Here is a 26,679-nt window from a genome sequence, read left to right on the forward strand (position 1 = left end):
TGTGAGACTGAGCCCTAGTCTGTTGGAGAAGTCTATGTTTATGTGTGTCATCTCCTGAAAGCAACACCAGCTTGGCCCACTTCTGCCTGACCGACTAGACTCTGAGGCTCATCTGGGCTCTGTGCTCTTGTCTCTTTGTGTCTCATTCTCCCCCTTGCCTGTGTGAGGTCCGGTTCTCATGTCTCTTCTCCACTGGACGGAACAATCAAAGCTTACAAAGTTGTGGATGTCGGACATTGAATTTGGCCGTATTTGTCGTCAACTGGGACGTGGCTTTCATGCATGAACGCGAGGGACGACTATGTATTAACATGTTCTCGTGTGAATCATGACCAAGCTGTTTTGTCCTCTTGAACCTATGTTCTTCTGGTGATATTGCAGTTTGCTTTGAAAGTGCCATATGTGGTTTCTGTGGGTGACTATCAATCTCTCACAATCAGTCAGGGCCACCTGTCCCAGTGGGGGCCAAAATAACAATACTAACTGGACTTGAATTGATTTAGTTCCTATGTTTTAGGCGTTTCAACAGCTGCAATTCATTGAGCGCCTGTTGCTACCAATGATATGAGGCATGAAGAATTTATGTCATGGCCTTTGGTCTGAAATGCCTGGTGTGTCACATCTAAATTTGTTTCTGACCAAAGAATGGTTTACACTGGCGAAGTACCGAACAAAACAGTTGATAGTTAATTCCATGGCAATTTCAAAAACATGGAGCTGACAGTTGCTTTCATAATTATCATTGCTGATGGTTGCTAACCCTCTCGACCTCAGCGCTGGACATTTCAATAGAAGCAAACATTCAAACTCACCTGCTCAGTGTATTCAAGTAATCCCTGCTGTTGGTTCAAGAGATTCATGCACATTTTTAATCATTCAGAAACTCTTTGGTTAAAATGTGGATAAAGTGCTTTGTTTTAAGCACTTACACTAGCCACAACACTGCTGCTCTTGGTACTTGCTCACCACTTTTTAATACACATGCCATGTTTTTCACCTTCACCATAGTGTCTGACCCCATCAGTTTCTTGCTTTTATGTTGTCTGTAACATTTACTTCTGTTTAATATGCTACAATGAAAGTGACGTGGCATACTGACGCAGGTGTTATGCAACATAACAGAGATAAGCTTGCATAGTGTTCTAGCGTGAAAAAAAAAATTCATTGTTTGTTTGTTCATTATTTTGGATTTACACTTGCAGTACCTCACAGTAGAAGGACCGATTGTGGTACAATGACAGATCTGTTTTGGTCCGTAATAGATGACACTGAGCAATCATGACACACCCACACGTCAGAGAGTGAGAGGGTATGAAAGGTAACCTGAAGCAATGTTTTCACAGACAGCTGGGAGGGATTTGCGATATCTGGAGTGATTTCTTATCTGCAGAGTAAGTCTTGATGGATGGAAGGATTTGGATTTATGGTTATGCTCAGACGCCTTGGTGTGAGAGACATTTGTTTAGCTCAAGCCTTTCATGACAAAAATATTACAGTATAATCAAATTTGCCTTTTTTTATAAGCCCTAACTCAATGGGACAGAGGACGTTTCACAATGCCCAACGATTTGGGCAAATAAAGCATGATGCCAGAGTTGGAAAATCTATTAAGTTAATGGTGCAATAAAATATATTTGTAGTTAAAAGAGTTTTTTTTAGGTGTGGTTATTTAGGTCAAAAGACAAGTGAGACTTCTTGAAAACAGTATCAAAAAAACGCTCCAAAACAAGCCTGAATTGACAGGTTGTGAATTGTGACAAGGGATTTGTCTTCTGAACCCCAAATGTGTTGTTTCTCACAAAGGAACCACCTTCTGTCAAGTATTGAACAAGTGCAGTGTTTTCATGTTCTTCTCTAAAAAACAATGTGTTCGTACACATCACCACCTAAACAATGGGGTTGCTGCAGCGGTTGGTCCTTGGATCGCTCATGTTTACTTGAAGCTAGGGCTGCAACTAACAATTGTTTTGGTTGTCGTCTAATCTATCAATGATCTGTCCAGTGGACAAACACGGAACAATCTTTTATCATTATACAGTGATGTCACAGTGTCTTGGTCATCTTAAAAGCCCCTCATCTTTGCAAACAATCGCTGACTGTGATCAGTTGCAGGAGGAGCTGGGAGCGACGGCAGAAAGTGGGAGTGAGAGTCGGAGCACAGTCTGTTGCCAAAATGAACATATCTTAATGCTTCAAGAGCGTCGGACACTTTCTTACCGAGTCTGAATAGGAACCGGTTTTCGATTCCCATCACGCCTCATGAACCATGAAGTAGCCTGTGTGTTTACACAAATGGGTTGACGATTTTTCGTTGTAAACATTATCAATGACATTGACTAATAGTTGCTGCCCTTCTTGAAGCAATAATAGCTGGTTGTGTACAATGACGTAGTGTTTTTTCCCTTCATCCCTTCATTCTCCCTTTAAGCCTTACAGTTTGCACGGTATCCCTCAAAACTAAAGCATCATTTTGAGCTTACTCAGTCAAAGGTTGCCTTTGGATGGTGCTAGGTAGAATCATATAGTCCCCTGAAACATCATCATCTATTGTGTGCGTGTGTGTGTGTGTGTGTGTGTGTATGTCCACCACTTCATGCTGCCGTAGGTTCATTATGCCATTAGCTGCCTCAGGCCTCAGTCCATTTGCTGGTCAGTGAGTGTGACGGAGCCCTTTTCACAGGGGTCACCCCTCTTGCTGGAGGTCAGTCAGCTGAGAAATGTGTGTGTGTGTGTGACAGAGAGACAGTGTGTCCGCTTCACACCCTTCCAATGTATTTGACACTAATCATGATCTAGCGCGCCATGTCAGCTGACTCAGTCTTGTTAATGCACAATATATGGACTGTGTTGCTTTACATTGGTGTCATTGTTTGCACTGACACCCAAATCAGCCGATTTTGCCTCAAAATCGTTTAACTCACACCACTCTGCTCTTCATCAATGATGAGCTATTACCGTAGTCTGGCTCAGATTGAGAGGCATGCAAACAGCCTTGTCTGACTGTGGGAGAGAAATGTGAATCTCTCTTTGTCTGACTTTTTGTCTTTACGATTTGATAATCTCACTATCATATCCAGTCATGCATTTAATAAATATCAAATTTGATACTCATCACGCCACCAAGTAGTGAGAAATTTTATGTTTCAATATTTTTGTACACTCTTTTTGACACCCTACTATCACTACATTCAACAGACAGGTTTTTCGTGTGTTCAGTTGCAGCATTAGTCATCGCTTGTTTATTGATGTCTGTGGTGAATAGACAAACATGCTGTCAGTCGGGTTGTGGACTGCGATGAGGCCATTTTAGGTTGTTCTCACTGGAAGATGAGAGGATGTGGTTTATAGGTTAAAAATCTTCATAAACGTCACCGGACCGTTAGCCATATTGCTGCTAATCAATACAGGCCTCACACACACACGACGGTTTACAGCTAGACTCTGATTTGGATATATTTTACACTGAAATTAAAGTGTGATTCTGACGACTCTCAGTAGCTCTAACCATTACGCACCTTTCAATCTGACATCAACAACATCACCACTGTGGCATTTGGAATTGTATTTACTTTCTCCTTCTTTTACTACAAAGAATACCAATAGAAAACAGCAATGATGTTAATGATTTTAAGCAATGTGTTTTTTCCTCAATGTTAGTTTATTTACTTTCATCCCGAAACGTTGCAATTTTAGCACTCCTGGTTGGTGACAGCGTTGAACCGTGCTCTGATGCGCTGATTCTGGACCTCTTCACTTCAACGGGTTGACCATTTGAGACAGTCGCTGTGTGCTGGGTCCAATGTAGATGTCTCAGAATGACCAGCACAGTGCTCCTATTGACTGATGAACTCAAATGACTGCAGGTCAAAGGTGCTGTCCCTCTTCACGGAGGTGACATTACTCAATAATTTCCTTTATTGTATGTAAATCTGAACAAACTGTGCTAACTGTATGAGTGGCTTGGTTGAGCTATTGCCATAGTCGGGCTATTTTCAAATACAGGTAATGCAGTTAATGCAGGGATTTCACTTTATCCTATATTTTGTGTTTATGTCGATTATGGTCTATTTATTTGAAAGTCGACTATGTGGTCTTCAGAGGAGCCGACATATTGAGCTGCCGTGTTTGTAGTGCACGTAATGGTGCACTTCCTCACAAGGATGCATTTAAGTACCCAAACATGATACAGTTTGATTGTCCTTGAATCCGTACCGTAGCAATGGAATTCGCTTAGTACCCATGGGCCATGACGAACGGTAGAAAGGTAGAAGGCGAACATTGCGGTTTATAGATGTGATAAAGGAGGACATGGAGAATATAGCTGATAGCTGAAAATAAGGGGACCATGCACACCATTGGTCGCGGTGGACAAAGCTGACTTGCTGTGACAATCCCAATGGGAAACAATAAAGCTGATTGAAACAATTGAGCTGACTGTGTAGAGCCAAACAGAAATACTTTGACCATCACTATGTTGCTCTCTGACGTTGTCTATTTTCGGTGTCATATTTGTGTTTGATCCCTTATCAACCAGTTTCATAAATAACCTGCTTTGACGTGCTGCATTCAGAGACATTTTTGTGTGTATAAAAACATGGAAAACACGCTGTGAAACTGCACGTACACATGTCTGATGGCATACAGGTTATGATAAACGAATTACTGGCTCCCACCCCCCCATGTTTCTGTCCCTGTCCGTCCCTAAATAAGGGCCTGCTTTGATCATATGGGCTCTTTGAAATGATCTAAGAGAGACCGAGGTGAGGAGGTGCAGGGTAAAGCCAGACAGACAGGGACAGGAACTGCCCCGCCTCCCCGCTGGTAGACGGGGAGACATCACAGGTGAACATGCAGAGGGAGAGAGACGGTTGGTAAAGAGGGAAGTTTGCTAAGTTAAGCTTTTGGATAAGCAGGAAGGTGGTGGGGGTTGTTGTGTGGCAGCAGCAAAGGAGCTGCTGGGGATAGATTAGTTCCCTTTAACCCTGCAGATGAATGGGATGACAGATGTGTCTTCCTCTCTCTGATCCCACAGCAAATGGTTCTTTTTATGTGTGAGGAGCTGCATGATTCGAATTTCACAGTTTTCTTAAATGTGTCTTTTTGACTCATCTTGAAATCAAACAGGGTGAAGCCCACACAGGAAGTTGCTGCCATTGATTGTTGATCGATTAATAGATGTCTGGATAGTTAGGAAGTGAGCGTCAGCGGCACATTTGTTTGTGCTTTGTTTGTGTTACAAGATTCATTAGGCCCCTGTGTGGAGGATTGGAGGTCTTCAGAGTGAGAGGGACCCAGCCCAAGTGAAGCATGTCAAATTAGGAGGGAAAAAAAAATCAAACCACTGTTACTGGGGCTCATTAGAACCTAAACAAACACACCAATAAGCTGTGTGTGTGTTTCGGTTTGGGTGTGTTACGTTGAGCTCACACTCGTAAAAAGGCGAGTGTATTGTCGGGGTGTGTGGTTTTGTGTTATTTTCAGTGAAGCAGTTTGTTTTATGAAGCAGAGATTTTTCCAACTTTAATGAAAGTGAAGCTCTTGGCTGGTTCCTGTGAACAAAAGTAGCTGTGATGCCATTGTTGACTCAGTTTTGGATAATTCCCTTTGTTTGGTCGACCTCCAAATAGACTTAATGAAGGAGTCTGGATCCTGCCCCCACGCTGACAACAGCTACTCAGCAATCTTGCTTTCCATCACAAGTGAGCTGCTATGAACTGAGATATGAGGGTATTGAAGTGATGTACTTAGGTCAGAAGACTGACATTTCATGTGGTCCATGTTTTGACTTGACTTTTACAATCACTGTTGGCCTAGTCCTATCTATTGTTAAACTACCTGAGACTCACAGGGAAATATTTGTTTTGTCGCCGACTTCCTTTAACATGGTGTCACTTGGAAAAGATGCATTTTCTGGTGTGTGAAGATGGTTTGTCCTCCGTTGTTTATAGGGTTATAAAGTCCTTCCTAATCAGCTCCTGCCAGCTGCGCTCCACTTTCTCACCATAGTGGTGTTAAATAAGTCCCAATGAGCACCTGAACCCTGAATGGATGGCAACAAGCTCAGTTACCACCTTTATACGTCCCCTGGTTCTTTATAATGCTGCTTTCTTGAAGTCATACAAACGTCTTCTGACAAACACCACTGAGGGATTTTTTTAAATGCAGTGCTGCAGGAGTTTCCCACTGCTTAGTCTCTTAGGGGGCTTTTACACCACAGACTCTGTGTCGAGATGAAGTCCTAGACTGATCAATGGACCTCTCAGTATCCCACCTGTATCTTAAGTTTCTTCTCACTGAGCAGCTGAGTGGGTGAGGTGTAGGAGGATGCACACATCTTTAGTCTGATCATACTGTTACACCATCAGCATTGTGAAAGTGTGCCCTTTGGTTGTGAAAGCACTCGATTTAAAGTTTTCAGTTTCATCCTCTACCTGAACTCTCAGGTACTTTGATTTATAATGTGAGAACTGGAAGTCATTTTTTAAATTTAAAATCATAAAGAAATATCGGCCATGTCCATGCTAGTTCATCATCATCATGGCTTCTGTTTAAAAAGAGCCATGATGGACAGATATGCTGATCTTATCTTTACCCTGGTCCTGTACAGAGGAAGTCCTTTGCTGCAGAACCCTCAAAAGAACCATGCTTATGGCAGGTTCAGTCAGTCACTTGGAAGCCATTTTGTGGGAAGAGGATGATGATCCTACACACCACAAAATAAATAATCCAGAACCCACCACATACAGCTCACTCACACCAGATCTGTTCTGTTCTCCAAGACCATTGGCACATTTAAAGTAAACCATGTCCTCTGCAGTGGTTACTTCATCGGCCTGTTTTGGTCATGGACAATGAATAAGTGTGTCAAAATATTTCATAATTTTTGTGTAAATGTGCATTGATGTCTGCAAAAAATGTTGTTTTTTTTGTAAATCGACCAAATGTACTTTACTTATATCGACTAGTTTCCTGTATCCTGTATCCTATCACCATTCTCTCAATTCCAACTTCAGCATCCGCCCAGTGTGATGCGGAAAAAAGAGAAGTGACCAACCCAAATGACAGGAAACAATACATTTAGGAACAAGCTGGAGAGACTAAATCAGATTTGACCGTCAGAAAACGTTTTATAAAGATGTGTGTAGAAGAAGTGTGAACAATATTTAAGGCATGCTTAAGTATAGCATGTGAACATAGTGACTTTGTCTATCAATGGTTTGTGCAATGAGTTATATTGGTATTTTAACATAAACCTTGTGGTTCTGTTGATTAAAAAGATGTTTCAGTTCAATTCTCTTTAATGCTTAGGTAGCCAGTAGCTTTTTAGCTGCCGTCATTACTCCACTCTCTTACGATTTATGCATTTAAACTGATATAAAATGTAACCTTGGAATGTAATGTAATTTACTTTTTGACCTGATATCTGTAGTTGTGTGGTTGCATTATTGTTGAAATTGTTGTTCTGACTTCAGACGTTTTACGAAGCTCATCTACTGGGAGGATAAGAAAAATGAGCCTTTCAATTAAAGCTTCATTCTTTTGTGGAAGTTTGTTTATTACACGCATTCCTTCTTAAAACCGCTGTAATTATTCAGGCGTGCATCTTCCTTGTGCCTTTTTTCAGGCAGCCCTGCATTATTAAGGAATTGTGCATTAACAGGAGTCAGCGGTTTTGGACGCTGCAATCTCATTACATTTACTGGGAAAGGATGGAGTGCAACAAAAAAAAAATTAATTGGAGGCGCGCGATAGTCGGGACAGAAGCTCGAACAAGGGCAGAATAAATCAGCGGTCTGCTCGACAGCTTTATGGCTCTGGAGAGGGAGAAGTGGTTAACTTTAATGGGAGGAGATAGAAATGTTGAGTTACTTTATTTTTCCTTTGCAGAGTGCTGCTCATCCCCTTCCCCCTCATCAGCTCAGAGGCACGGCCCCTCACCCCTGAACTGTTTGGACTCTGCTTGATATATAGAGTTAATTCAGCTCACCCTCAGCAATAATTCATGCGTTTAATGTCGTGCAGACACAGCACGGTGTGGAATTGCTAATTCTCCATGCAGGGATTGTAAACTCCCTCCATACACCGTAACACCCCTGTCCCGTCAGTCACCCCCTCTTCTCCCATTCGCTCACATAGTTATTAGACATGACCGAATATATTAGCAATATATTTCAGTTCAACCAACCAAACACTATTGTCTTTTCATCCTCATTGCACATCAAGGTGTCTGCTTCTCACATATTTTGGATGAAGTGCTCTTTTACTGGCGCATGTTCTTGGATAAATCATAGGTTAATATATTGACAAAAGGAAGATAAGACAAACATTGCTTAGCATTCTATTTTTTTTAAATTCTTTTTCTTCTCTCCTCTAGACTTAACATGATTTTGAGAGGAAACTCTTTGAGTGTGCTTAATACTAAATAAACCTGTGAAGGTTTACACTTAGGTCCTTAACCTGAACCTAAAACATCTACAGTGACCTCTACCTCCTGGCCCCTCTAGACTGGTACCCCCCTCTTTCTCTCGCTAAGGTCACCCCCACATGCGGCCACCCCCAACCTCCCTTCTGACTTAAGCCTTGTGCTTTATAATTGGGGGGAAACGGCAGCTAGTAAAGCAGACATTGAAGTGGCTTCTGCAGGGTAACGGGGGGCCCTGCTCTCCATGCACTTGATTTAATCCGGGTGGACCTCTGTGTGCGGTGAGTGGGGGTGGTGTGTGTGTGTGTTTGTGTGCATGTGTGTGTTCTGGGATTGTTTACCCCTGTGGTAGCAGATGGAAGGGGTCACACCTCAGAACACATTATGAGTTTGTTTGCATATTATATGCTGGAGTTCAGCAAACCAAAGTGTAGGATCAATGAAAGATTAGCATAATAGATTCATTATTGATCATCATATGTCTCAAAGAATCCGTCATTGTGCTTTTCTTCATATGAAATTCTTGTGTATCAGTACCATATGAAAGTGAGATGTGAATGCGATCAATTCACAGGCTTTTTTTTAGTTTAGTTTAGCATTTAAAATGAAGTCAGTATCACGTGTGAACACTGAGTCCACTAGGTCTCTTATAATGGATATACTGAATGCAATAAAATGGTAATACAGCTGAGATGCTTAGACATCTAAAATGTTAATTCCAGTGCTTCGCATGCATAAACAAAGCCCACATCACAGCAATTTCCATGCCAAGATATCTGCGCTCTCATTAGTGCGCGTGAAGTTCACGTCCCATCTAATTGTTCTGGATTCATTTAGGTCAAGGTTTGGTTTGAATCATTACTGCTGTAAAGGATGATATTAAATCTGCTGAAAATAATCTCAAAAACAAATCTTGATTGTGTACCATGATCTGTGTTTAAGTGACAGGGGAACAGACAGGGGCATTACTTGTTTTTTACAGAATTACGGTAACTAACTAACTGCCAATCGAAATTTGGGTTTTCACAGAAAACATTTCATATCATCGATGAATGATGGTACTGTATACACTATGATCGCATGTTTATATTACGATAAACCCAGAAAGTTGTTTTGTTGTTGTTGTTTTTCTCTTGCCAATATTTATCATGGCCACTGTCTCATTTTATACATTCCTAGGTTGTTGTTCAAAGCTTTGGCATCTTTCCTGCAGGTTTGAGAGTTTCTGTGGCCTCCACTGACACCAGCTAAAGATAAATCTTTTCCCTGAGGCTTCCAACACAACTAAGCATAGAGTTCTAGTCGACACCTGAACTTTCTCAAGATACAGAAGTTTGCACGAAAAAAAAAAAATGTTTGGGTGGAAGAAGGTGGCTTCTTTTATATCAGAAGAAAAGGTTGAAGTGAGGAATGTTTTGCATCAGCAGGAAGAATAAGTTCGAAGTGATTGTGACAGGGGCTTTCTCTCCTCTTTACAAGGCACGGAGACCTCTGCGACCTCTGAGGGTTGAAACTGAGGCCAGTGGAGTTCTCATGCCCCGATCTAGTGGAAGCAATTTCAGCCACTATTTCAGGAAACTCGATAAAAAAATAGCACTATTTTTCCTTGGATTTGCGGTGTAAATGTTGTTTGTCAGAAGTGTCCGGCGCCTGCACTCAGACAAAACTACTGACCTTAGCTCTGTGTTGGTCAGCGTGTCTCTCGTGAGAATACTATCCCATGATTCATCCTGTTTCACAGCATTGCATCGCCTGCCTTGGGGGGGGGGTGTACTGTTAGGGTGCCTAGATGGGAGAGTATTGGAGCTGTTTCTACACACACATATCTGTCATCCACTCAGATGACTTGATGCATTTAAATTGCATATCTAGTGGATTAAAGATGTCCGGCAGTAGATAAAACTGATGACATTATATACATATAAATGGATTTAAATTGTTGCTTCTGATGTGCTGTTGGCTGATTGTGCTGTCATTGTCGGAAGTGTGCACAGCGGAGATGTGGTATCCTCCCAACAAGGGTGTGCGTTGTCTCTGCTTGCACTTATATCTCACATCGTCTCCACATTACAGCTCCCAAGGCTGCTGTTCTCTGCTCAATCTCACATTCTCTTTTCTGCTCAGCTGTAATGAAGACCCCTATAAACAACATTTTCTAACTAGTCACATCATGTGCAAATGGATAGTACCGACACACACTCTGATCATGCATGACTCACTACTGTTTTGTTGGCCATACTGAGGTACTTCTGCCATGGAAATGAGTATAACTGGGCAGATCTTCAATGAAATATGTCTGACCCTCTGATTCATCTCATTCTCTCACTGAGAATTGTATACAATTTAATTCAACTCACATATTGCCAGATAGAATGTCTATTTTGATCTGATCCGCAGAACTTAATCAGAAACAGCCAGACATTTCTGTAATTTGTGGTGTTGGTGATCCTCCTGTTAATCCTTTAAACCTACGGGAGCAAGAGGTGAGTTAATTTTCATGCAGATGGCCTCAATTTGTTTCCCCCCAGTTCCCTGAAAATGCAGGCTCAGCAGAAATTCAATGCAGCTGCATAGTTGATCATCTTCCCCAAAATACACTGACACAGTGGAGAGGAAAGAGTGTGAGTGCGAGTGCATGTTCATGAACTTCAACACTGAGACGTTGCTGGAAAGCGCTTCATCTTTTTGGTGGACGAGTTGCAGGTGGGGAATGGTTGTCTGCACGATGGATGAATCGCACTAGGTGTGAGTTTGTGAGTGAGTGATGCTGTGTTTGGAATGATGATAAATAGCATTTTTTAGCATTTGTCAGCATTTTCCTTTCGTTTATCCAGCAAGTACTTTGCAATTTTTCATTTTGCTGCTTATGTGTGGGTTTTATAAATTTCAAGGAACCGCCATGGCAGAGAGAAAACATCTGCGTTATGTCCGAAGGATCAGAAGTTCTTATGCTCAGTGAAGTTTAAAGATGCACAGAATGTCTAAAGTTAATATGTATAAAGAGAAAACAGAAACATAGCAGATTCATTTTAAATCTTTTTTTTTTTTTTTTTCGGTTGCCTGCCAGTAATTGCACCCCTACTGTACAATAATATTAGTACCATAATTTCCTGCAACTACTGAAGCTACTTGAATTAAGCTAATTTGAATAAAACACTTGATTCCAATGTGCTTTCTGATTAAAATGCCAAGTTTCAGAAGAAGACAAATGAATTTCTATTGACTTACGGTGGTCTTATTTGTTTATATTTTTGGCATCCACTCTGGACGAAGTTACCAGATGAGATGTATGTGCTCCCTGGGGTTCTTGCGTGTTGCCTCCTTCATGTCAAATCTCTTAAAAAAAACCCTCAAAGGAGGGATCCTTACCTCTCGTTTTCAGTGGAGGTGATGTGGCGCATTCACTTCTGTTGAAACAAGGGATAACAACCTGCCAAAATGGCTGTCATTGACTTCTTCTTTGCAAAGAAGCTCTAGCTCTACGCTACATCTCAGATGACTCTACCAGTCCTTGTCAGAGGCAGTAGGAAGTAACAAGGAATGCATGATCTGAATTCCATAAGTCACACCCCAAGAGTTTACGGTCAAAGGTTCAAGTAAAAGGGAATTCGACTCGTGTTATGGATCAGCTTTTTTTCCTATATTGAAACAGTTTATTTAAAGCAAGCACTTGAGTACCTGTGGCCTCAGACTTAATGTAGCTAGTCAGGGGTACAATGATTATCGTGGTTATCGAGGTTGCTGATTTGATTCAAGTTTAGTTCAGCTCCAGCTTCTCCAGCCGCCGCGGGAGAAATAGATATTTTTTCATGATCGTACTTTAAAATGTGTTCATTTCAGGAAAACGCTTTGACATTAATAGTTTCATTTGATGATCTGTGGTAGTCTGGGGTTACATGATGATGCCGCTACTTCCATTATGATGCAACTACCACGTGTGGTCCCAAAATGGAATCCTATGATAAACAAGGGATAAGTAAACCAGTAAGCATCTTACAAATCTTATATAGAGGTCAAATCTTTTATATAGATCAAATGTCATCATCATCAGGTTTAGCCTCCACTTCGGTTTTTGTTATTCCATGGTGACAGTACAATAAAAACATCAAAATGAAGTGCAACATTTCTCCAGGTTTAATGAGCAGTGGTTGAACCTGCTACTATTCTCATTTTAATGAATAAACAACAGTGCACTGATATTTAACAGCGGTAGCACTGCTGGAGGTGCCTTGGCGGTCGGTTGGAAAGATTTGTACTGCTGCCGGTGTATTTTACTTCACCTTTACAAATCCAACAAACCAAAAGCAAAAGCCAAAATGTTTCCAAACACAGGACCGGAATAATTTCTCGCTCCGCTGCTTCCACTCCGCTGTCCACTTGCTGTTTTTTCTACTGCTGTGGTGTGAGTGAATCAAGTGATGTCTAATGTCTTCATCAGATTGCAGTGCAGAAAAGTACATTAATATAAAGTTTGCCATGGTGAAATTCAAAGCATTACTTACTAATATTGATACAATTAATGTTTTACCTTTTAAGTCTGAGCACATTTCGATGTGGTTGGATCAGAGCAAATTAATTGATACATCAATGTACTAGATGAATCATTACACCCTCAGTAAATAATGGCACTCCCTCTCCCCTAGAATATTCCACTTACTATTTCAGTTATGAATGAATCACTATCCATGTGGGCCTTCCACATTTGATCGCAGGGTTCCTTAATGTTTGCTGCTTTGCTTTGTTTTCAACTTCCACAGTTGCATAAGAGCAGAAGCAGAAAAATATTTTGATATATCACAATGCGTTTCAGTTACAAAGCACAGTTTTATCAGATACTTGTCATGGTGTAGCTTTTTGTTATTACCAGCTGCAAAAACATGTTATTATCCCGTTTTCCTGTTGTTCAGATGTTTAAATGTCCACACTGAACTTCAGAGTGAGTAATGACCCGAATGCACAAGTGTGATCCCATCTCACTCTAGCACCAGTCCCAGCTATTTAGTGTGGAAGTCGTCCCGGGGTTTGTATTTTCCAGGAAACACCTGGCGGTTTGCAGGGGGCGTATAAGATTTCTTACCTAAGGCAAATGAGGAACCTTTGGTGCGTCCTCAGGTCAACTATTAGCTTGGCAAACAAAAGTAACTTTAAAAAACACACAGCAAACGACAGCTATTTGTTTTGCATTAAACAACCCCATTTTGTTTAACTTTGAATCATCAACTACTGTAAAAAAACAGATGGATTGTTGCAAACCTTTTTTGTGATGCTTGTGGATGGGAGCCTTCACTATCCGCACTGGAGAACATGGATGTATAAATGAAGTAGTGGTAGTTTAGAGTTCACATGCCTGTAAAAAATCAACTTTCTCTCAAATGACTGAAACAACTTCCATGAAAGGTTGTATGCCATGTCTTTCAAAGTAGACTTTTCAGTTTGCTTTGCTGAGTCTGACTAGCGTGAGCAGCGGCGGCTCCGTTTCAATAAATCCTGGCGGAAACCCTGCGTCAACAGTCGTGCAAAATTAGTACCGTGACAGAAAAATCACAGAGCAAATCAGATCCGTGTTAATCTAATTGAACTGATTTGGGAAAACAGAATAATCTGTCCAGTGTCTAAACCTCCGACAAAGGCAAAATGATGTAAAAGTAAATATGATGATTCCGTTGAGACTGCCGCGGTTGTCCCTTGACTTTTGTTGCTAACTGTCGGCCCCTGCCGGTTCTTGCAGAGGAGATCACTGACTCAAAAGACTGCTAGCTTGAATGAGTGGTACATTTCTGCCTCCAACATGGCATGCTTCTCCAACTTTATATTTCTGATGTGTTGAGAACAAGTACTTCCTTATTGAGTGTTGTCTGCTTCCACAGATGTTGTCCGGCTTAACAGCAAGCCTGTCACTATCTCAGTTTATGGTTTGTCTTCATCGTTTTATGCTGTCCTCACCCAACGCTGCAAGCCATTCTAGGATACGCTCACAGCTCCTGCAAATCACTACATGTAACCCAAGTACTTCTGAGCTCCTCCTCCTTCTTGTCCCGGCGTGGCAGAGCGGCTAGCTGTCCTCCTGAGATCTGTTCTACATACTGCCAACAAGTAGCGCGAAAGCCTGTTGAGACTCCACACCATTTATCTCCCAGCTGCAAGGTTGGGCCTGCGCTAATTGACTGAGGCAAATGTGTGTATGTGTTGGTGTGTGTGTGTGTGTGTGTGTGTGTGTGTGTGTGTGTGCGTCCCTTGAAGCCGGTGCATTAGTGGAGCTACAGATGATAGGATGTGGTTAAGAGTGTGAGACAGGCCAATCTTGTGTTGAGAGCCCATCAGACGCTGCTGAGATAAAACACTCTTTTGTAAAGTTAGTTACTGGCTCTGCTTCTGTAAAACATGACCCCTTAAACTGTGTTGAAGGCAGGAGATAAAACACATGCTAATCTTAAATGCTCACTTCATAAATTTCCCCATGAGAGGATCAATAAAGAGTAAACATCTCTTTTATATAAGTAATCCTGCGCTTGTATTCGCACTGCATCATTACTGATGTTATGGTGGTGTGTTGGGAAAGTAGGGAGGTGAATGTGGTGTTCTTACGCGCCATTTCTAAATATAAACTTCTGAACTTTGTGTGCCAATGGAATTGCAGAGTGTGGCAAAAATAGTTGACTTTTAATATGACATATGCAATTGTTGTTAGACCATTGAAACAGCTCATCATTCGCACCTTTTCCTTGATTATTATCAAACAAAATTTTTAAATAAGGGAAATATTTTCATTCCATGATTAACCCTTTTTATAAGGTAAACCTTTTAATTCAATATTTAGAAGACATGGAGACAAGAATGGAGATACTCAGTAACATATGAATGTTTCAGGAACACAAGATTTCTACAGTAATTCATGACTCATTCATGCAGGTATAAAACATTCAGTTCTCTTTTCATTTTCAAGGTGCAGCTAACCTGGACAGAGCAACACAGAGTGTAAAACTTGCATTTATTTGAAACATAAAGAATGGTTTAAAAAAAAAAAAAGTGTTTTAAGGTCATATAAAAAAAATAGAACGTTGAAAATGAAAAACCGATACAAGGGGCGAATCAAATTACAACCACTGAATCTTTTCCCTGAAATACATGTGGTAAGAAAAAGAGTGAATTGAATTAAAGCACACAGATATGATTGATTCACGAATAATGCTGGCCTTATATTGTCAAACTGAATTAAATAACGCTCATGGTGCATCGTTGAAAAAAAAACAAAACTCAAAGCATCAACAGAGCAAGCTGCTAAGGAGCTGTAGTCAATCCAGGTTATATATGTTTCAGATTATTTATAGTGATCAAGCACCCCATACAGAGTACAACCAAATATTGTAGGTTATGAAAAACATCGAATAAGTCTTTGAACCGGATGCAAACTGGTGACCATGACGGACTGCCACCTGGTTACCTCAGCCATGCTGTGTGTCCTTTTCAAAGACTATTTTGAAAAGTTGTAAAGTGTAAAGTGCAGAGGTCTTGAAGCAAAAATGTGGCAATTGATCCCTGGAGTATTAGTGATGTGTTTGTATGAGGTCACATTAAGTGTTTTAGTGGCAGTGTTAAGACTTAAAGCAAAATAATCAACGCCAGTGTTTGTGTGAGACGATGTGCCAGAGGGATGAGAAAACCAACAGTGTAGTAACCAGGAATTAATGTGTAAGTGTTCCCGGCTGTGTGAGTCCCCCTCCTCGTGTGCCTCTCGCCGCAGAGCTCTGGACTTTATCAGCTCATTGTTTGACTTGGCCGTATCCCAATGTAAGCCCAACTACAGCTCAGAGTTGGCCGTCTCACCTTCATCAGGGAGACGGGTTCTGCGTTATGTGTGTGGTTGTGGATGCACCTCTTTCTCTGGGGCCAGGAAGCTCTCAATCGTGCTGCCCCTTCCTGGCGAGCTGGACAGTCTGGACTAGAACTTGGCCTCTCGCTGACATCGCGCTGATCTAGGTTTTACTTCTCCCCTTCGTGACAGACCACACCTTCCCTCTGTTCAGCAGGTTTGCATGCTGCAGGCTGTTTTGCTGAACTGCTGCACTCACAACCTCTACAACTTAGCAGCTATTGATCTGATATAAATAGAACAAGGTAGTGCTGAGTAGTTCACTGGCTAAACTGAACATAAAGTTGATTTCATGTGTGTTATGATGTGGAAAAACACAAGTACAGTGAGATCTGTTTCACTTAGTTTACCCCTTAACACCAAGCATGTCCATTTACATCAATTTATTTCTGTTACATCATGAGCTAAGGTGCCATATGTATTCTCGCACATCAATATACCTTTTTGTGGTTGATGTAGACTCTATCCATCAATGGAAAAATAGATTCAGGTGACAAGGGTTTCGTATGAACACTGTAAAAGGGTATAATGAGTGTGTTGAAAAGAGTCGTGTCTTGAGTTTTAACAGTGATTTACAAATTAATGGTTTAAAGAAAACAGCATAACTATTAAAACACAATGCAGAATGAATTATTTTTATGAGCGTGCATTTTTAAATTACAAAAACTCATCTTCGGGAATAATAATAAGCATTGTAAGTTACAAAGATGCAACAAGTAAAGGACTGTTAGAATGTAAAAGATATAAAAAATATATTACGTCAAAACAACTCACTCTCCAAAACATAGGCAAATAAGATGCTGTGATACATTGAATTTCCCCACTAATCTAATCTAATCTAATGTAAATAAAAAAGTAGCCGACAGGATCAGATTATTTTGAGGACATGATCGATCATGCAGATTTGATCAGCAAAGCAAATAAAACAGATAAAAATAGGGTAACGTTGTGAGTTATGAGGAGCTGATGGCTGCATTTTCCCGTTTCTTTGTTTTGGCTGTGTATTGACAGATTTACTCTGGTGGAAGTCGGCGTGCGGGGGCAGACTATTGTTCAGATTGCGGTTCCAGTGGAAAGAAATACAAAGGCCATTTGAAGAGAAAAGCGCATGTAATAACTGAACATGGTATTAAGCTTGTCATTGAGTCTGGTGTTATTTCTGCAAAAGGAAATGAAGAGGATGGAGTCGTTTTATTTTCACTGAACTTCTGCAAGGTTGAATGTTCTTATGTCGAGCTGAAAGAAATCAGCTGTAAGAGGTTCAGATATTGTTTTCCTGCTCCAGTCTGGGACGGCTGCAACTCCTCCTCGCAGTTTTTCCTCCTTCTGCTCCGGAGGGAAATTAAGTGAAAAGAAGAATCTTCAGAAAGTGACAGACTCATTTTGAAAGTGAGCACTTGGTGTTTTTTGCTGTTTTGACAAAAATGGTCTCAGAACTCACACTGAGATCAAAATACAGTTTGTAGCATCAGCTGGCAAGTGAGATAAAAAAGAAGCCAACCAGTGTTTGTGGATAACAAGGCTTATTCAATCATCTTAGCACCACAGCTATATCTGCATATGTCTATCAAAGGCTTTCTTTGTTGGCATCCTGTTGATGCAGTGCCTCACTTAAATGCTTTCATCAAATGATATCAGCCTTCAAGGTCGCATATATAACCCAGAATTTTATATTTATATCAATATGTGTCTAATATTGACGTAAAGAAAGTAACTATTGGAATGTGCACGTTCGAGTAGAGCAACAGGTTCGAGTGCTCTTCAGTAAATCACTATACTTATATGCAGTGGATCCAGAAAGACTTCAAAGCTCTTCACCTTTTCCACATATTATGTTGCTAAAAGTATCACTCCAAATTAGACTTTTGCCCCCTGTTATGTTTTTAAGGCTTCTGCGAATTGCAAAAAAAATTCAAAAGGACTAAGCAATATTGATTTTTCAACTTCACTCAGTCCTTTGTTGATGCACCTTTGGGAACAATTACAGCCACAGAGTGTTTGTGAATATAATGTCACAAGCTTAGGTTCTGTCCACTTTGCTATACCTTTGAAGGTCAGTCAGGTGTGATGGAAATGGGACCACTACGTTCCAGTTCCGTGGAGATTTCCGAGCAAAGGCCCTCCCTAATGCTTCAGCAGTAGATGGATGTACCGTCGCCCCAGTCTGTGGTCAAGAGTGCACTAGAGCAGGTTCTTATGCAGGATGACATGCAATATTCACACCACAGTTCAATCTCTTTCTCAACAGACCAGGGAATTTTATTTTTCTGGCTGCTCTACAATAGAGGCATGACTGGTGGGTTGTGCCTCTGGAAGGTTCTCCCTTACTACTGAAGAATGCTGGTGCTCTGAACCTCAGGTTAGTTAAGTTGTTAAGCTGTAGAAACATCTTAAGGACAAGTCAGTGGTAACAGCGTGCACCTAACCCTCATTTCTGATCTTCGAAGTAGCTGTGAATATTTCAGCAAATGTAATTATTAGTTTTTAAATTTGTATTAAATTTGCAACGATAAAAATAGAATGATAAATTACATTACAAAGTGCCTGTATTTTTGTCGGTCTGATGTGACAGGTTTTATCTATTGGGGGCATAATGTGTGTGATGTTTTCATCACCATTCTCCTTGCTGGACCAAAACTTGTCAGCAGTGAGTTAAGTTGTGCAACGATCACAGAATTAAAAAAGAGAACATGAAAGTGCCAGTACTATTAAGAACATGAAATAAATGTCTAATATCCAGATGTGTATTTGAATTATTTGAATTGTATAACTTTTAAATATATTTCTATTTGTTATAAAGACAACAACAGTGCAGGGTTGTGCTCAAGAAGTGTGAAGTTTTTACTGGTTATGCTGCTCTTAATAGTTTCTCTGGGAGGATGCTGATGAAATGAAATTTCTGGGGCCTGCTGATGGATGACTGAAAGGTGTGAGGCTTAACTGCTGTTCATTATCTTTGCCAAGTATCAGAAAAGGCAGCAGGAAGCTTCGTGACAAGCAGGACCAGGAACACACTCATCTTTACATTAGCAGAGGAGGAGACCCTCGTGGCTTAATGTCAGCAAATTCATTAGAGATTCACCCAATTAGTTCACCAGCGACAGCGTGTTGGATGCTTTCGATCACTCCCTCGTGTGACTTCTGTCTTTTCTCTCGTGTCTTTGCAACGTGTTGCGGCACAGCGAGCAGGTACTCTGACCTTTTTAATTATTCAGTCGCACCAACTCCTCCGCACACATTCCGTTTTCATTTTGAACGACCCGCCTTCTGTCCAAACATATTTCCATCTGTCTCCTCCGAGACAAGCAGCTTCTCGCGCTTTTTCTTTTAATGTCTTCATCACATGACAAAAAAAAAGAGCCATTGAATAAACCCCCACGTGTTGATGAACTGTTCACTGCTTTTAATGAGGCTCAATCGGGGGCCGGATCATGTTGACTAAATCAAATAATTCAAACTCGGCACATCACGTCGGAAACAATTACCTCGCTTGGTTAGAAAATGGATGACAATATTATGAAACAAAAATCAAATCACTTATGTGATGTTTTTCAAGATGAGGTTTGCCTCAACTTTTTGTCTGTTGCTGACAGAAATTTAATTTCTCAGTGATCTGTAAATGTCATTGTCACCCTCTGCTCTCTCAGTGAGATTCATTGAACATATTATTTCTCCCCTGCCTTTCCGCTCTTGGATGTTTGTCTCTTGCATGTACAAAACAAAACTCAACTAAAGTTGCCTCAACTCCAAAATATGTAATTACTTTCAGTAGAAGTTGAACGCAATGAAAATTAAATTAGTTATCCTTCAATTCGTGCATTAAAACGTTTGTGTGTCATGAACTAGTTTAGATTTCATATCCTTTATTTGTCCCACATTGGAAAAAATTGACGTGTCACAGCAGCAACAGTAAATGCATTAAATACATTGTGACTTGTGTAATATTGATATTGATGTTGATGTAATATGAACAACAATGTAATGCACTGTAATATGAATCATATTACAGTACATTCAAATGAAATTATTTGTGTTTTAGTTTTTTTAAATATTTACAAATATCCTTAACTACCAAACATGATGCTAAGAGAAGGTAAAAGGATACAATTTTAACTGAAAATTGTAATATTTATCACAATAATTAATAAACATTAAACAATATAGTATTGCTGGGGGGGCGGTTGCGCCAAGACTGTGCAGGTGAACTCAGTAGAAGTAATGTTCCCTCTGTTGGCCTCAATATGCCATTGCATGTCACTGTGTCGACCTTCAGGTGCAGCACGTCTGTTCAGGAGCTGTTTTTGGAACTCGGTTACGTCCTTACAAGTTGTGTCACCGCTCAGATCAGCTTTTCCTGCGTGCACAGAGAGATTACAGCCTAAGTGAGCATGTCAGTTTTGATCAATAAGAGACCATTTAGATGCGACTTCTTGAAAAGTCTCTTCAAACAGGAGAAAAGTGGAGCTTTTACAATTGGAAGCTTTGTCACTTTCAGAGCAAACAGTGCGGTTCATCGCTGACTGTGTGTGTCTGCGGGAGTGAGCGTGTCTTTGAGTCTATGATTTTCTGTGCATCTATCCCCTGCAGCTTCCTTTTGAGCAGCTCTGCAGTCAAGGACTCTTTCACATATTTTCTTTCACATCAGTATTGTGTGCGAGGCAGTGAAACATCTTCTAGCAAAAAAAGCGTGCGCTGTGGATGAGACCTGCATTTAATGAATATTATTACGTTCACATTATTCAATAATAAACAAGTGAACATTTAGAAGGATTAAGGAAAGGCACATGATTGATTTGCCTGGTAGTTTTTAGTATTTCTTTTTGTAAATGTAAAGCACTTATTTATGTGCTTAGGCTGTTCAAACTCCCATGGTGGCTTGACTAATGCTTGCAAGTAGTACATGTTGGTTTCTGCCACATCAAAGCACATTTTTACATGCCAGTTTCTTCTTGGTTAGATATCAAATTCTGTGTTCTGAAAATAGTTGTGCCATCACATTGAAGTGTTGTTGAAAAGTGTTTTATTTATACTTGAGTTTCACCTGGTCTTCTCTCTGGCAGGTGTATGTGCCGAGGCGTTATGCCCCGGGGAGCCGTGCCAACTGTGCACTAGGCGTCTGAACCTTGTCAGTTTTGGTCACTGAAGAGGAGGAGGAGGGGTCCCCTGCTGTGCCAAGCCATCCTGAGTCGACCCACGTTTAACGTCATGTCCCTGACGGACAAACACAAAGTGAAAAGGCAACGACTGGACCGGATCTGTGAAGGTGAACCCTCTAATGTTCCACCCTATTTTCTAGTGTTTTTCTGAAACCGTGTGTAGAGCGTGTCAAACCTGATGGTGACTTCTGTCTAAAAACTGGTGACTGTGAAGCCAGTTTTCAGGATTTTTTTTGTCATATTTTTGTCCATGTTTTTGCCTTTCCTACTCACTGCACCTCCTTATTTTATTATGGATTATTTGCCACCTTTATTGATTAATAGTTGCACCCCTTGTCTGCACGCGGATCAGTGCTGCCCCTCAAGTCTTACTGAGTGAGTCAAAGTCAGCCCAGACAACAAGTCTTAACGTGGGTGTTAAATCTGTCTGTGGCTTTGTGCGTTTTTAAAACCCACTTCTTTGACTCTGCCAATAGAGTGTGTGTTTGTTTGCGACTATCAGACTGTGTCCTGAGGTAAAATGGGCTGTCTGGTTCCCCAAGAGCCTTGTTAAGCTGCCGGGTCCTCCCGGAGCCGCTGGAAAATGAAGCGAGACGCACCATTACCTCCAGTGCCAGCATATTTGTTTTGCTGCATGATGTAAGCACCTCGCTGTCTCGTGCATTAATATGAAGGACATATGCTGCACGTCCTGTGACAGCGCATCATTACAGCGGCGATAGGTCTAATCCGCCGTCTTCTATCATTCAGCTCCGTGCTGATGTGCTCGCTCTGCACAGATGATTCTGACTAATCGTGGTACATGGTGGAAACTTGGCGTAGAGGTTGACCATCTTGAACAAATGAAAGCACTCATTATTATGTAGGTCTGAAGCCCTCTGTCGCTTTCCAACGTGTTAAAGTGATTTTTGTTTCTTATTTTTGTTTCTTATGTATGGAATATGCCAACTTTTTTCATGTTAAGTTAGTTGGTAGTTTTACCAACCTGTATTGATATCTTTTCCACATAAACCTGGACACTGTTAATGTGACAGTCAATTCTAATTTTGATAATAACACCTGTTTCACCCTTTGTGAAGGACCATTAATGTTCTGTCTACAGGGTTGTCCGAGGGGAGGAAAACTATTGACAGGCTCTTCATTCAGTTTCTGCAGTTTTAGTTGTAGAATCTTACGAGGCGGCATTTTGTGAATATATAATGCAGGTTGTTGTAGTTGTGTGGTCGTATTATATTAGTGTTGACATTGTTATTATTGTTACTGTGTTGAGGTGTTGAGGTCTCTGCTTTAAAGTTGGATCCCCTTGGAAGAATTCTCCTCCAGCTGCTGCCGATGTGGGACTCGGACAGCTGAAGGTAGTTAGCGGTTCCTGAGGGAGCAGCGGTCAATCTGCTCTGCTGGCCATCAGCTCACTGGATAGACACACACAGAGATAGTAACAGGTGTTGCTGTGATGCATGCAGAGCGACTTCACAGCGAGGAAACCTTCCCCACATTTTTATTTATCTTACACATGTGCACTGACACAATCTCGAGCATGCAGACTGTCCAGATGGCCGTCAGACAGCATCAGTGAGTCAGAGCTTTGGCGTCCATTGTGAGGGCGTTCAGAGGAAAAAAAAAACAGCTTGTGATTTGTGATTTGTTCTTGAGCCAATGACCAGGCAAAGTTGTCGGTGCTGCAGCGCGATAAGGCTGCCATGGCGATTGTCGAAGCTCAAGGAGAAAAGGCGAAGCACGGCTGTGTGGTTTTGGTGTTGCTCACGCAGGTCTGTTCTGAGGAATAACTCGTCTTAATCCAGATCACAGGCCTGGGTTGTGGCTGCAGGGAGATGGAGATCTGATCAAGATACCGGTGTGCATGACTCCGCATGACTCCATTCTAAATCTTTATTCTTTGGTTTTTGTTTTTTTTTTTATTAGCATGAACTTAGGTTGCACTCCATTTGTTATAAAAGAGTCAAGGAAACTATTTACCCTGCAAGTAAATATTTAAACAAAACTTATTTGTATTCCAAAAGGACGTCATATGATAGATGAAAATTAATTAAATATGTATGCACTAATATGCAACACTGGTGCAGAAAAAATAATATGTAAATACACCTTGTAAATGAATATTGACCAAATATATTAGTAATGTTGAGAAAAAAAACAATAGAAATAATAGAATTAGCGGAAATGCATCTATTAAAAAGTTTCTAAATATACAAATTTTAAATAATTAATTTATATTTTGCCTAAATATTATTTATAATGGTCTGAAAAAAGACCAGCAAGAATCTGTTGACCTTTCTACCAGCTCAAGGTATGTGAAGGAAAACATGGGCTAATTTAGTTTTGTGCAAGGAACAAGGAAATCTCAGTGGTGACTTGGGTCGACTTTCAACTGTTGCTGCGTCTGCTGTGGTTTTCTAACTTGAGCAGCCAGCGGGGTTCTTGTGTGTGATCTCATTGAGAGAAACATCACCTCTGATTCAATGTCAGCAGCAGAGAGAAGTTTTCTCCCTCACCCTGTCTTTCGTTCTGTCTCCCTCTCTCAAGGGGGACCACTTCCCTTTCTGTCCTCTGGAGGGATGAGGAGTGATGTGCCGTGGCCCGCGTTCCTCTCAGCCTCAGGTTCTTTTAATGTTCTTAGCTTGATCTGGGCTGAACCCGTGTTTATGACTCTGCGGCGGCTGGAGGGGGTCCTGCTCCTTACTGGTTATATCAGACCCGCTCCAATCTAGTTAGATAATATTTTAATCAGTGCCTCAGTTTTATTCATGTGGCGTTGCCACACGCCACTTTATGGTTTCATAATTATCACCATAAATTATCCATATTAGATGCTGAACACAACTCAGATCAGCAGTCAACTGGTGATAATTATATTTGCTTTGTCTGGCAGATATTAGAATATTTATAGTGTTTTATGTGAACAATTGTTACTTTGTATAAACAGTGCTGTCATATATCTAAATGCTCCGCTGTGCTCCTGAAGGAAGTGTTCCATCAACTCTGGCTGTGCTATAAAAGCTGCTATTATTTAAAGAGGCCCAACAGACAGTTGATGGAAGAGAAAACAATGTTGCATGCATTAGTAGGAGAAAATGACAATTATGTAAATTGTAAAAAAAATGCATTTTCTTAGATTGTTGAAGTAAGAAAACAATTAAAAAGTAAGAAATAATGCTTTATATAGAGTATTATAGCGCTATTCTAAGTTAACATCAGTGTAGAGTAAAAATTTAAATGCGGTAAGTATAATATACTAAAACATAAATCTAATAATTGTGGAATTATTTATTTTCATTGTGGTATATCCAGTATTGAGAGAACCAAAGGTGAAATGATGGCAAACGTTTCTGAAGTAAAGTGTTGAGTATGAGTAATGACAAGTTTTATATTCATTAGTGTTTGTGGTGCGAGCAAGACGTTTGTCCTCCTAGGAGTCTTTAAAATAATGGGATGCTTGGAAGACATATGTTTATAATCCCACTAAACATTGCTCAACAACATCTTAATTGCAAGTATGAATGCAAATCTCTGCTTCTCCTCCTCTCCTCTCTATCTGGAGCTTGCCTTCCCTCCCTCTTCTCTCACTCAGCTGCACACTCCTTGTCTCTCCAAAAAGCAAGTGGGCTGTCGTCTCTCCCTTCTGTCTCCCCCATCTGTGATGCAGTATGGGCCGCTGGCTTGTTCACGAGCGTGGGGCTGCACACGAGGCAGAGAGCGACACGAGAACCTGCTCCAGTGAGAGACGAGGCTCTGATAAGTCGTTTCAAAGATTCCACAAAGGTCTGACCCTGTGAAGAGGGACGTTCTTGTAGCGCCTGACACTCTCAGTTTCGTGGTCTCCTGTTGCTGTCTCTGCACATTCAGATCACAGCAGATGATCTGCTATGTCAACTTTCTCTCACTGACATTGGGAGCGAGTCATCTTGAATTTTACCTCAGCCAAGGAGGTTTTGTCTACATCTGTCTGCCTGTTAGCTTTTTACACGGGCTTTCACCCCACGACCTGGTGAGGGAGTCCATTAAATTCTTGTTGTTTCATTTATTTGACTGCATGCCATAAGACACGAGCATCTTGGTGGTCTCTCTACAATGCATTTTACGCCACAGTCACCATGTTTACGTTCAACAGACTTCCCTTAAATTCACTGTTGAATTCTACGCTGTGAGGGAGGAATATATCATACTGCAAAAAAGTTGAGGCAAGGCTGAAATGAAAGGCTCAGTACGGAATTGATCTGTATGAGGTGAGCTACAAAGTAATGAATCAGCAGAGGTGGTCGGCTCTGCAGCACATGCTTTGATGGAACTTGGTTAAAATGTTCCATGAACTGTGAATAAATCTATGAGTGAAGAGACATGATCTACTTCTTGCCACTGTTGGTTCTGATCTACATACGGTGCTATTCGAGTTAGGGCGGGGGTCGTTTTAGTGATCGATATTTATTTTCTCGATACTTGAGCCGTGAGCGTCGATACATTAAGTTTATTCAAATCAACATTCTTGACACCATTGTGCAGGAAGACTGATTCTGGTTCGCTGCAGAGCACTTCCAGCAAGTTAGACTTCTGACGTTTTGGAGCTGCTATCCAGGATATTCAAAGCATCTTCATTCCATCTGGGGCCCTCGGCTTTTCTTCCACTTTTGAAACAAGAGAAACAGCAAAGTAATGTTTTTTTCTGAAGCGCTAGTGGGTACAACTGTGACAGTTAATAACACAGCACGGTTGCGCCATGATCAAGGTTGAACAAATGAACATTAACGTATGGAGAGCAGGGGATGGTGTTGTAAACACACTTTTCACTTGATATAAACGTTACATTACGGTATTTCCATGCTGTGATCTCACCCTTTCGAGCCCTATACATAGGACCATAGGAGTTGATCATGATAGGTCATGAATGGGTAGATATTCTTATATGGTCTCTCTATGTTTCTAATACTACGTAAGCAATAAATGGCGTGTATTCGGCACCAAATCCAGAGCCCATAAAAATGTAAATGAAATCTGAGAGTGAGGCGAACATTGTATGACTTGGTTGTTCCGTCATGATAGCCAGCTGCTATGACTCGCCCTATTCTGAGCTGAACAACGTAGGCAGGTACAGTGACTAGTCAGAAGGCAGGGGCGTCTCAATTCACGTTTTGCGCCGCGGCAGGTCCAGGAAGTGGCTGTCATCTCGCAGATCGGCGTGAATAGACACCATACAACTCCTCTCTTGAAAGGCAGGT

General features: G+C 41.0%; 1 protein-coding gene across 2 annotated transcripts in view; it reads left to right on the forward strand.

The window, feature by feature from the left end:
* ctbp2l (C-terminal binding protein 2, like) overlaps window positions 1-26,679 on the forward strand; it is an 88,431-nt gene that overhangs the window by 23,481 nt on the left and 38,271 nt on the right. The window contains exons 2-3 of one of the 2 annotated variants that reach the window (XM_053861511.1): window positions 21,353-21,555; window positions 23,993-24,067. In XM_053861511.1, the coding sequence (XP_053717486.1) occupies window positions 21,498-21,555; window positions 23,993-24,067 (133 nt within the window). In that variant the 5' untranslated portion in view covers window positions 21,353-21,497. The remainder of the gene's footprint in view (window positions 1-21,352; window positions 21,556-23,992; window positions 24,068-26,679) is intronic. The other variant, XM_053861599.1, reaches the window with a different exon arrangement.

This window comes from Synchiropus splendidus, chromosome 1 (assembly GCF_027744825.2).
Source record: "Synchiropus splendidus isolate RoL2022-P1 chromosome 1, RoL_Sspl_1.0, whole genome shotgun sequence".
NCBI lineage: Eukaryota > Metazoa > Chordata > Actinopteri > Syngnathiformes > Callionymidae > Synchiropus > Synchiropus splendidus.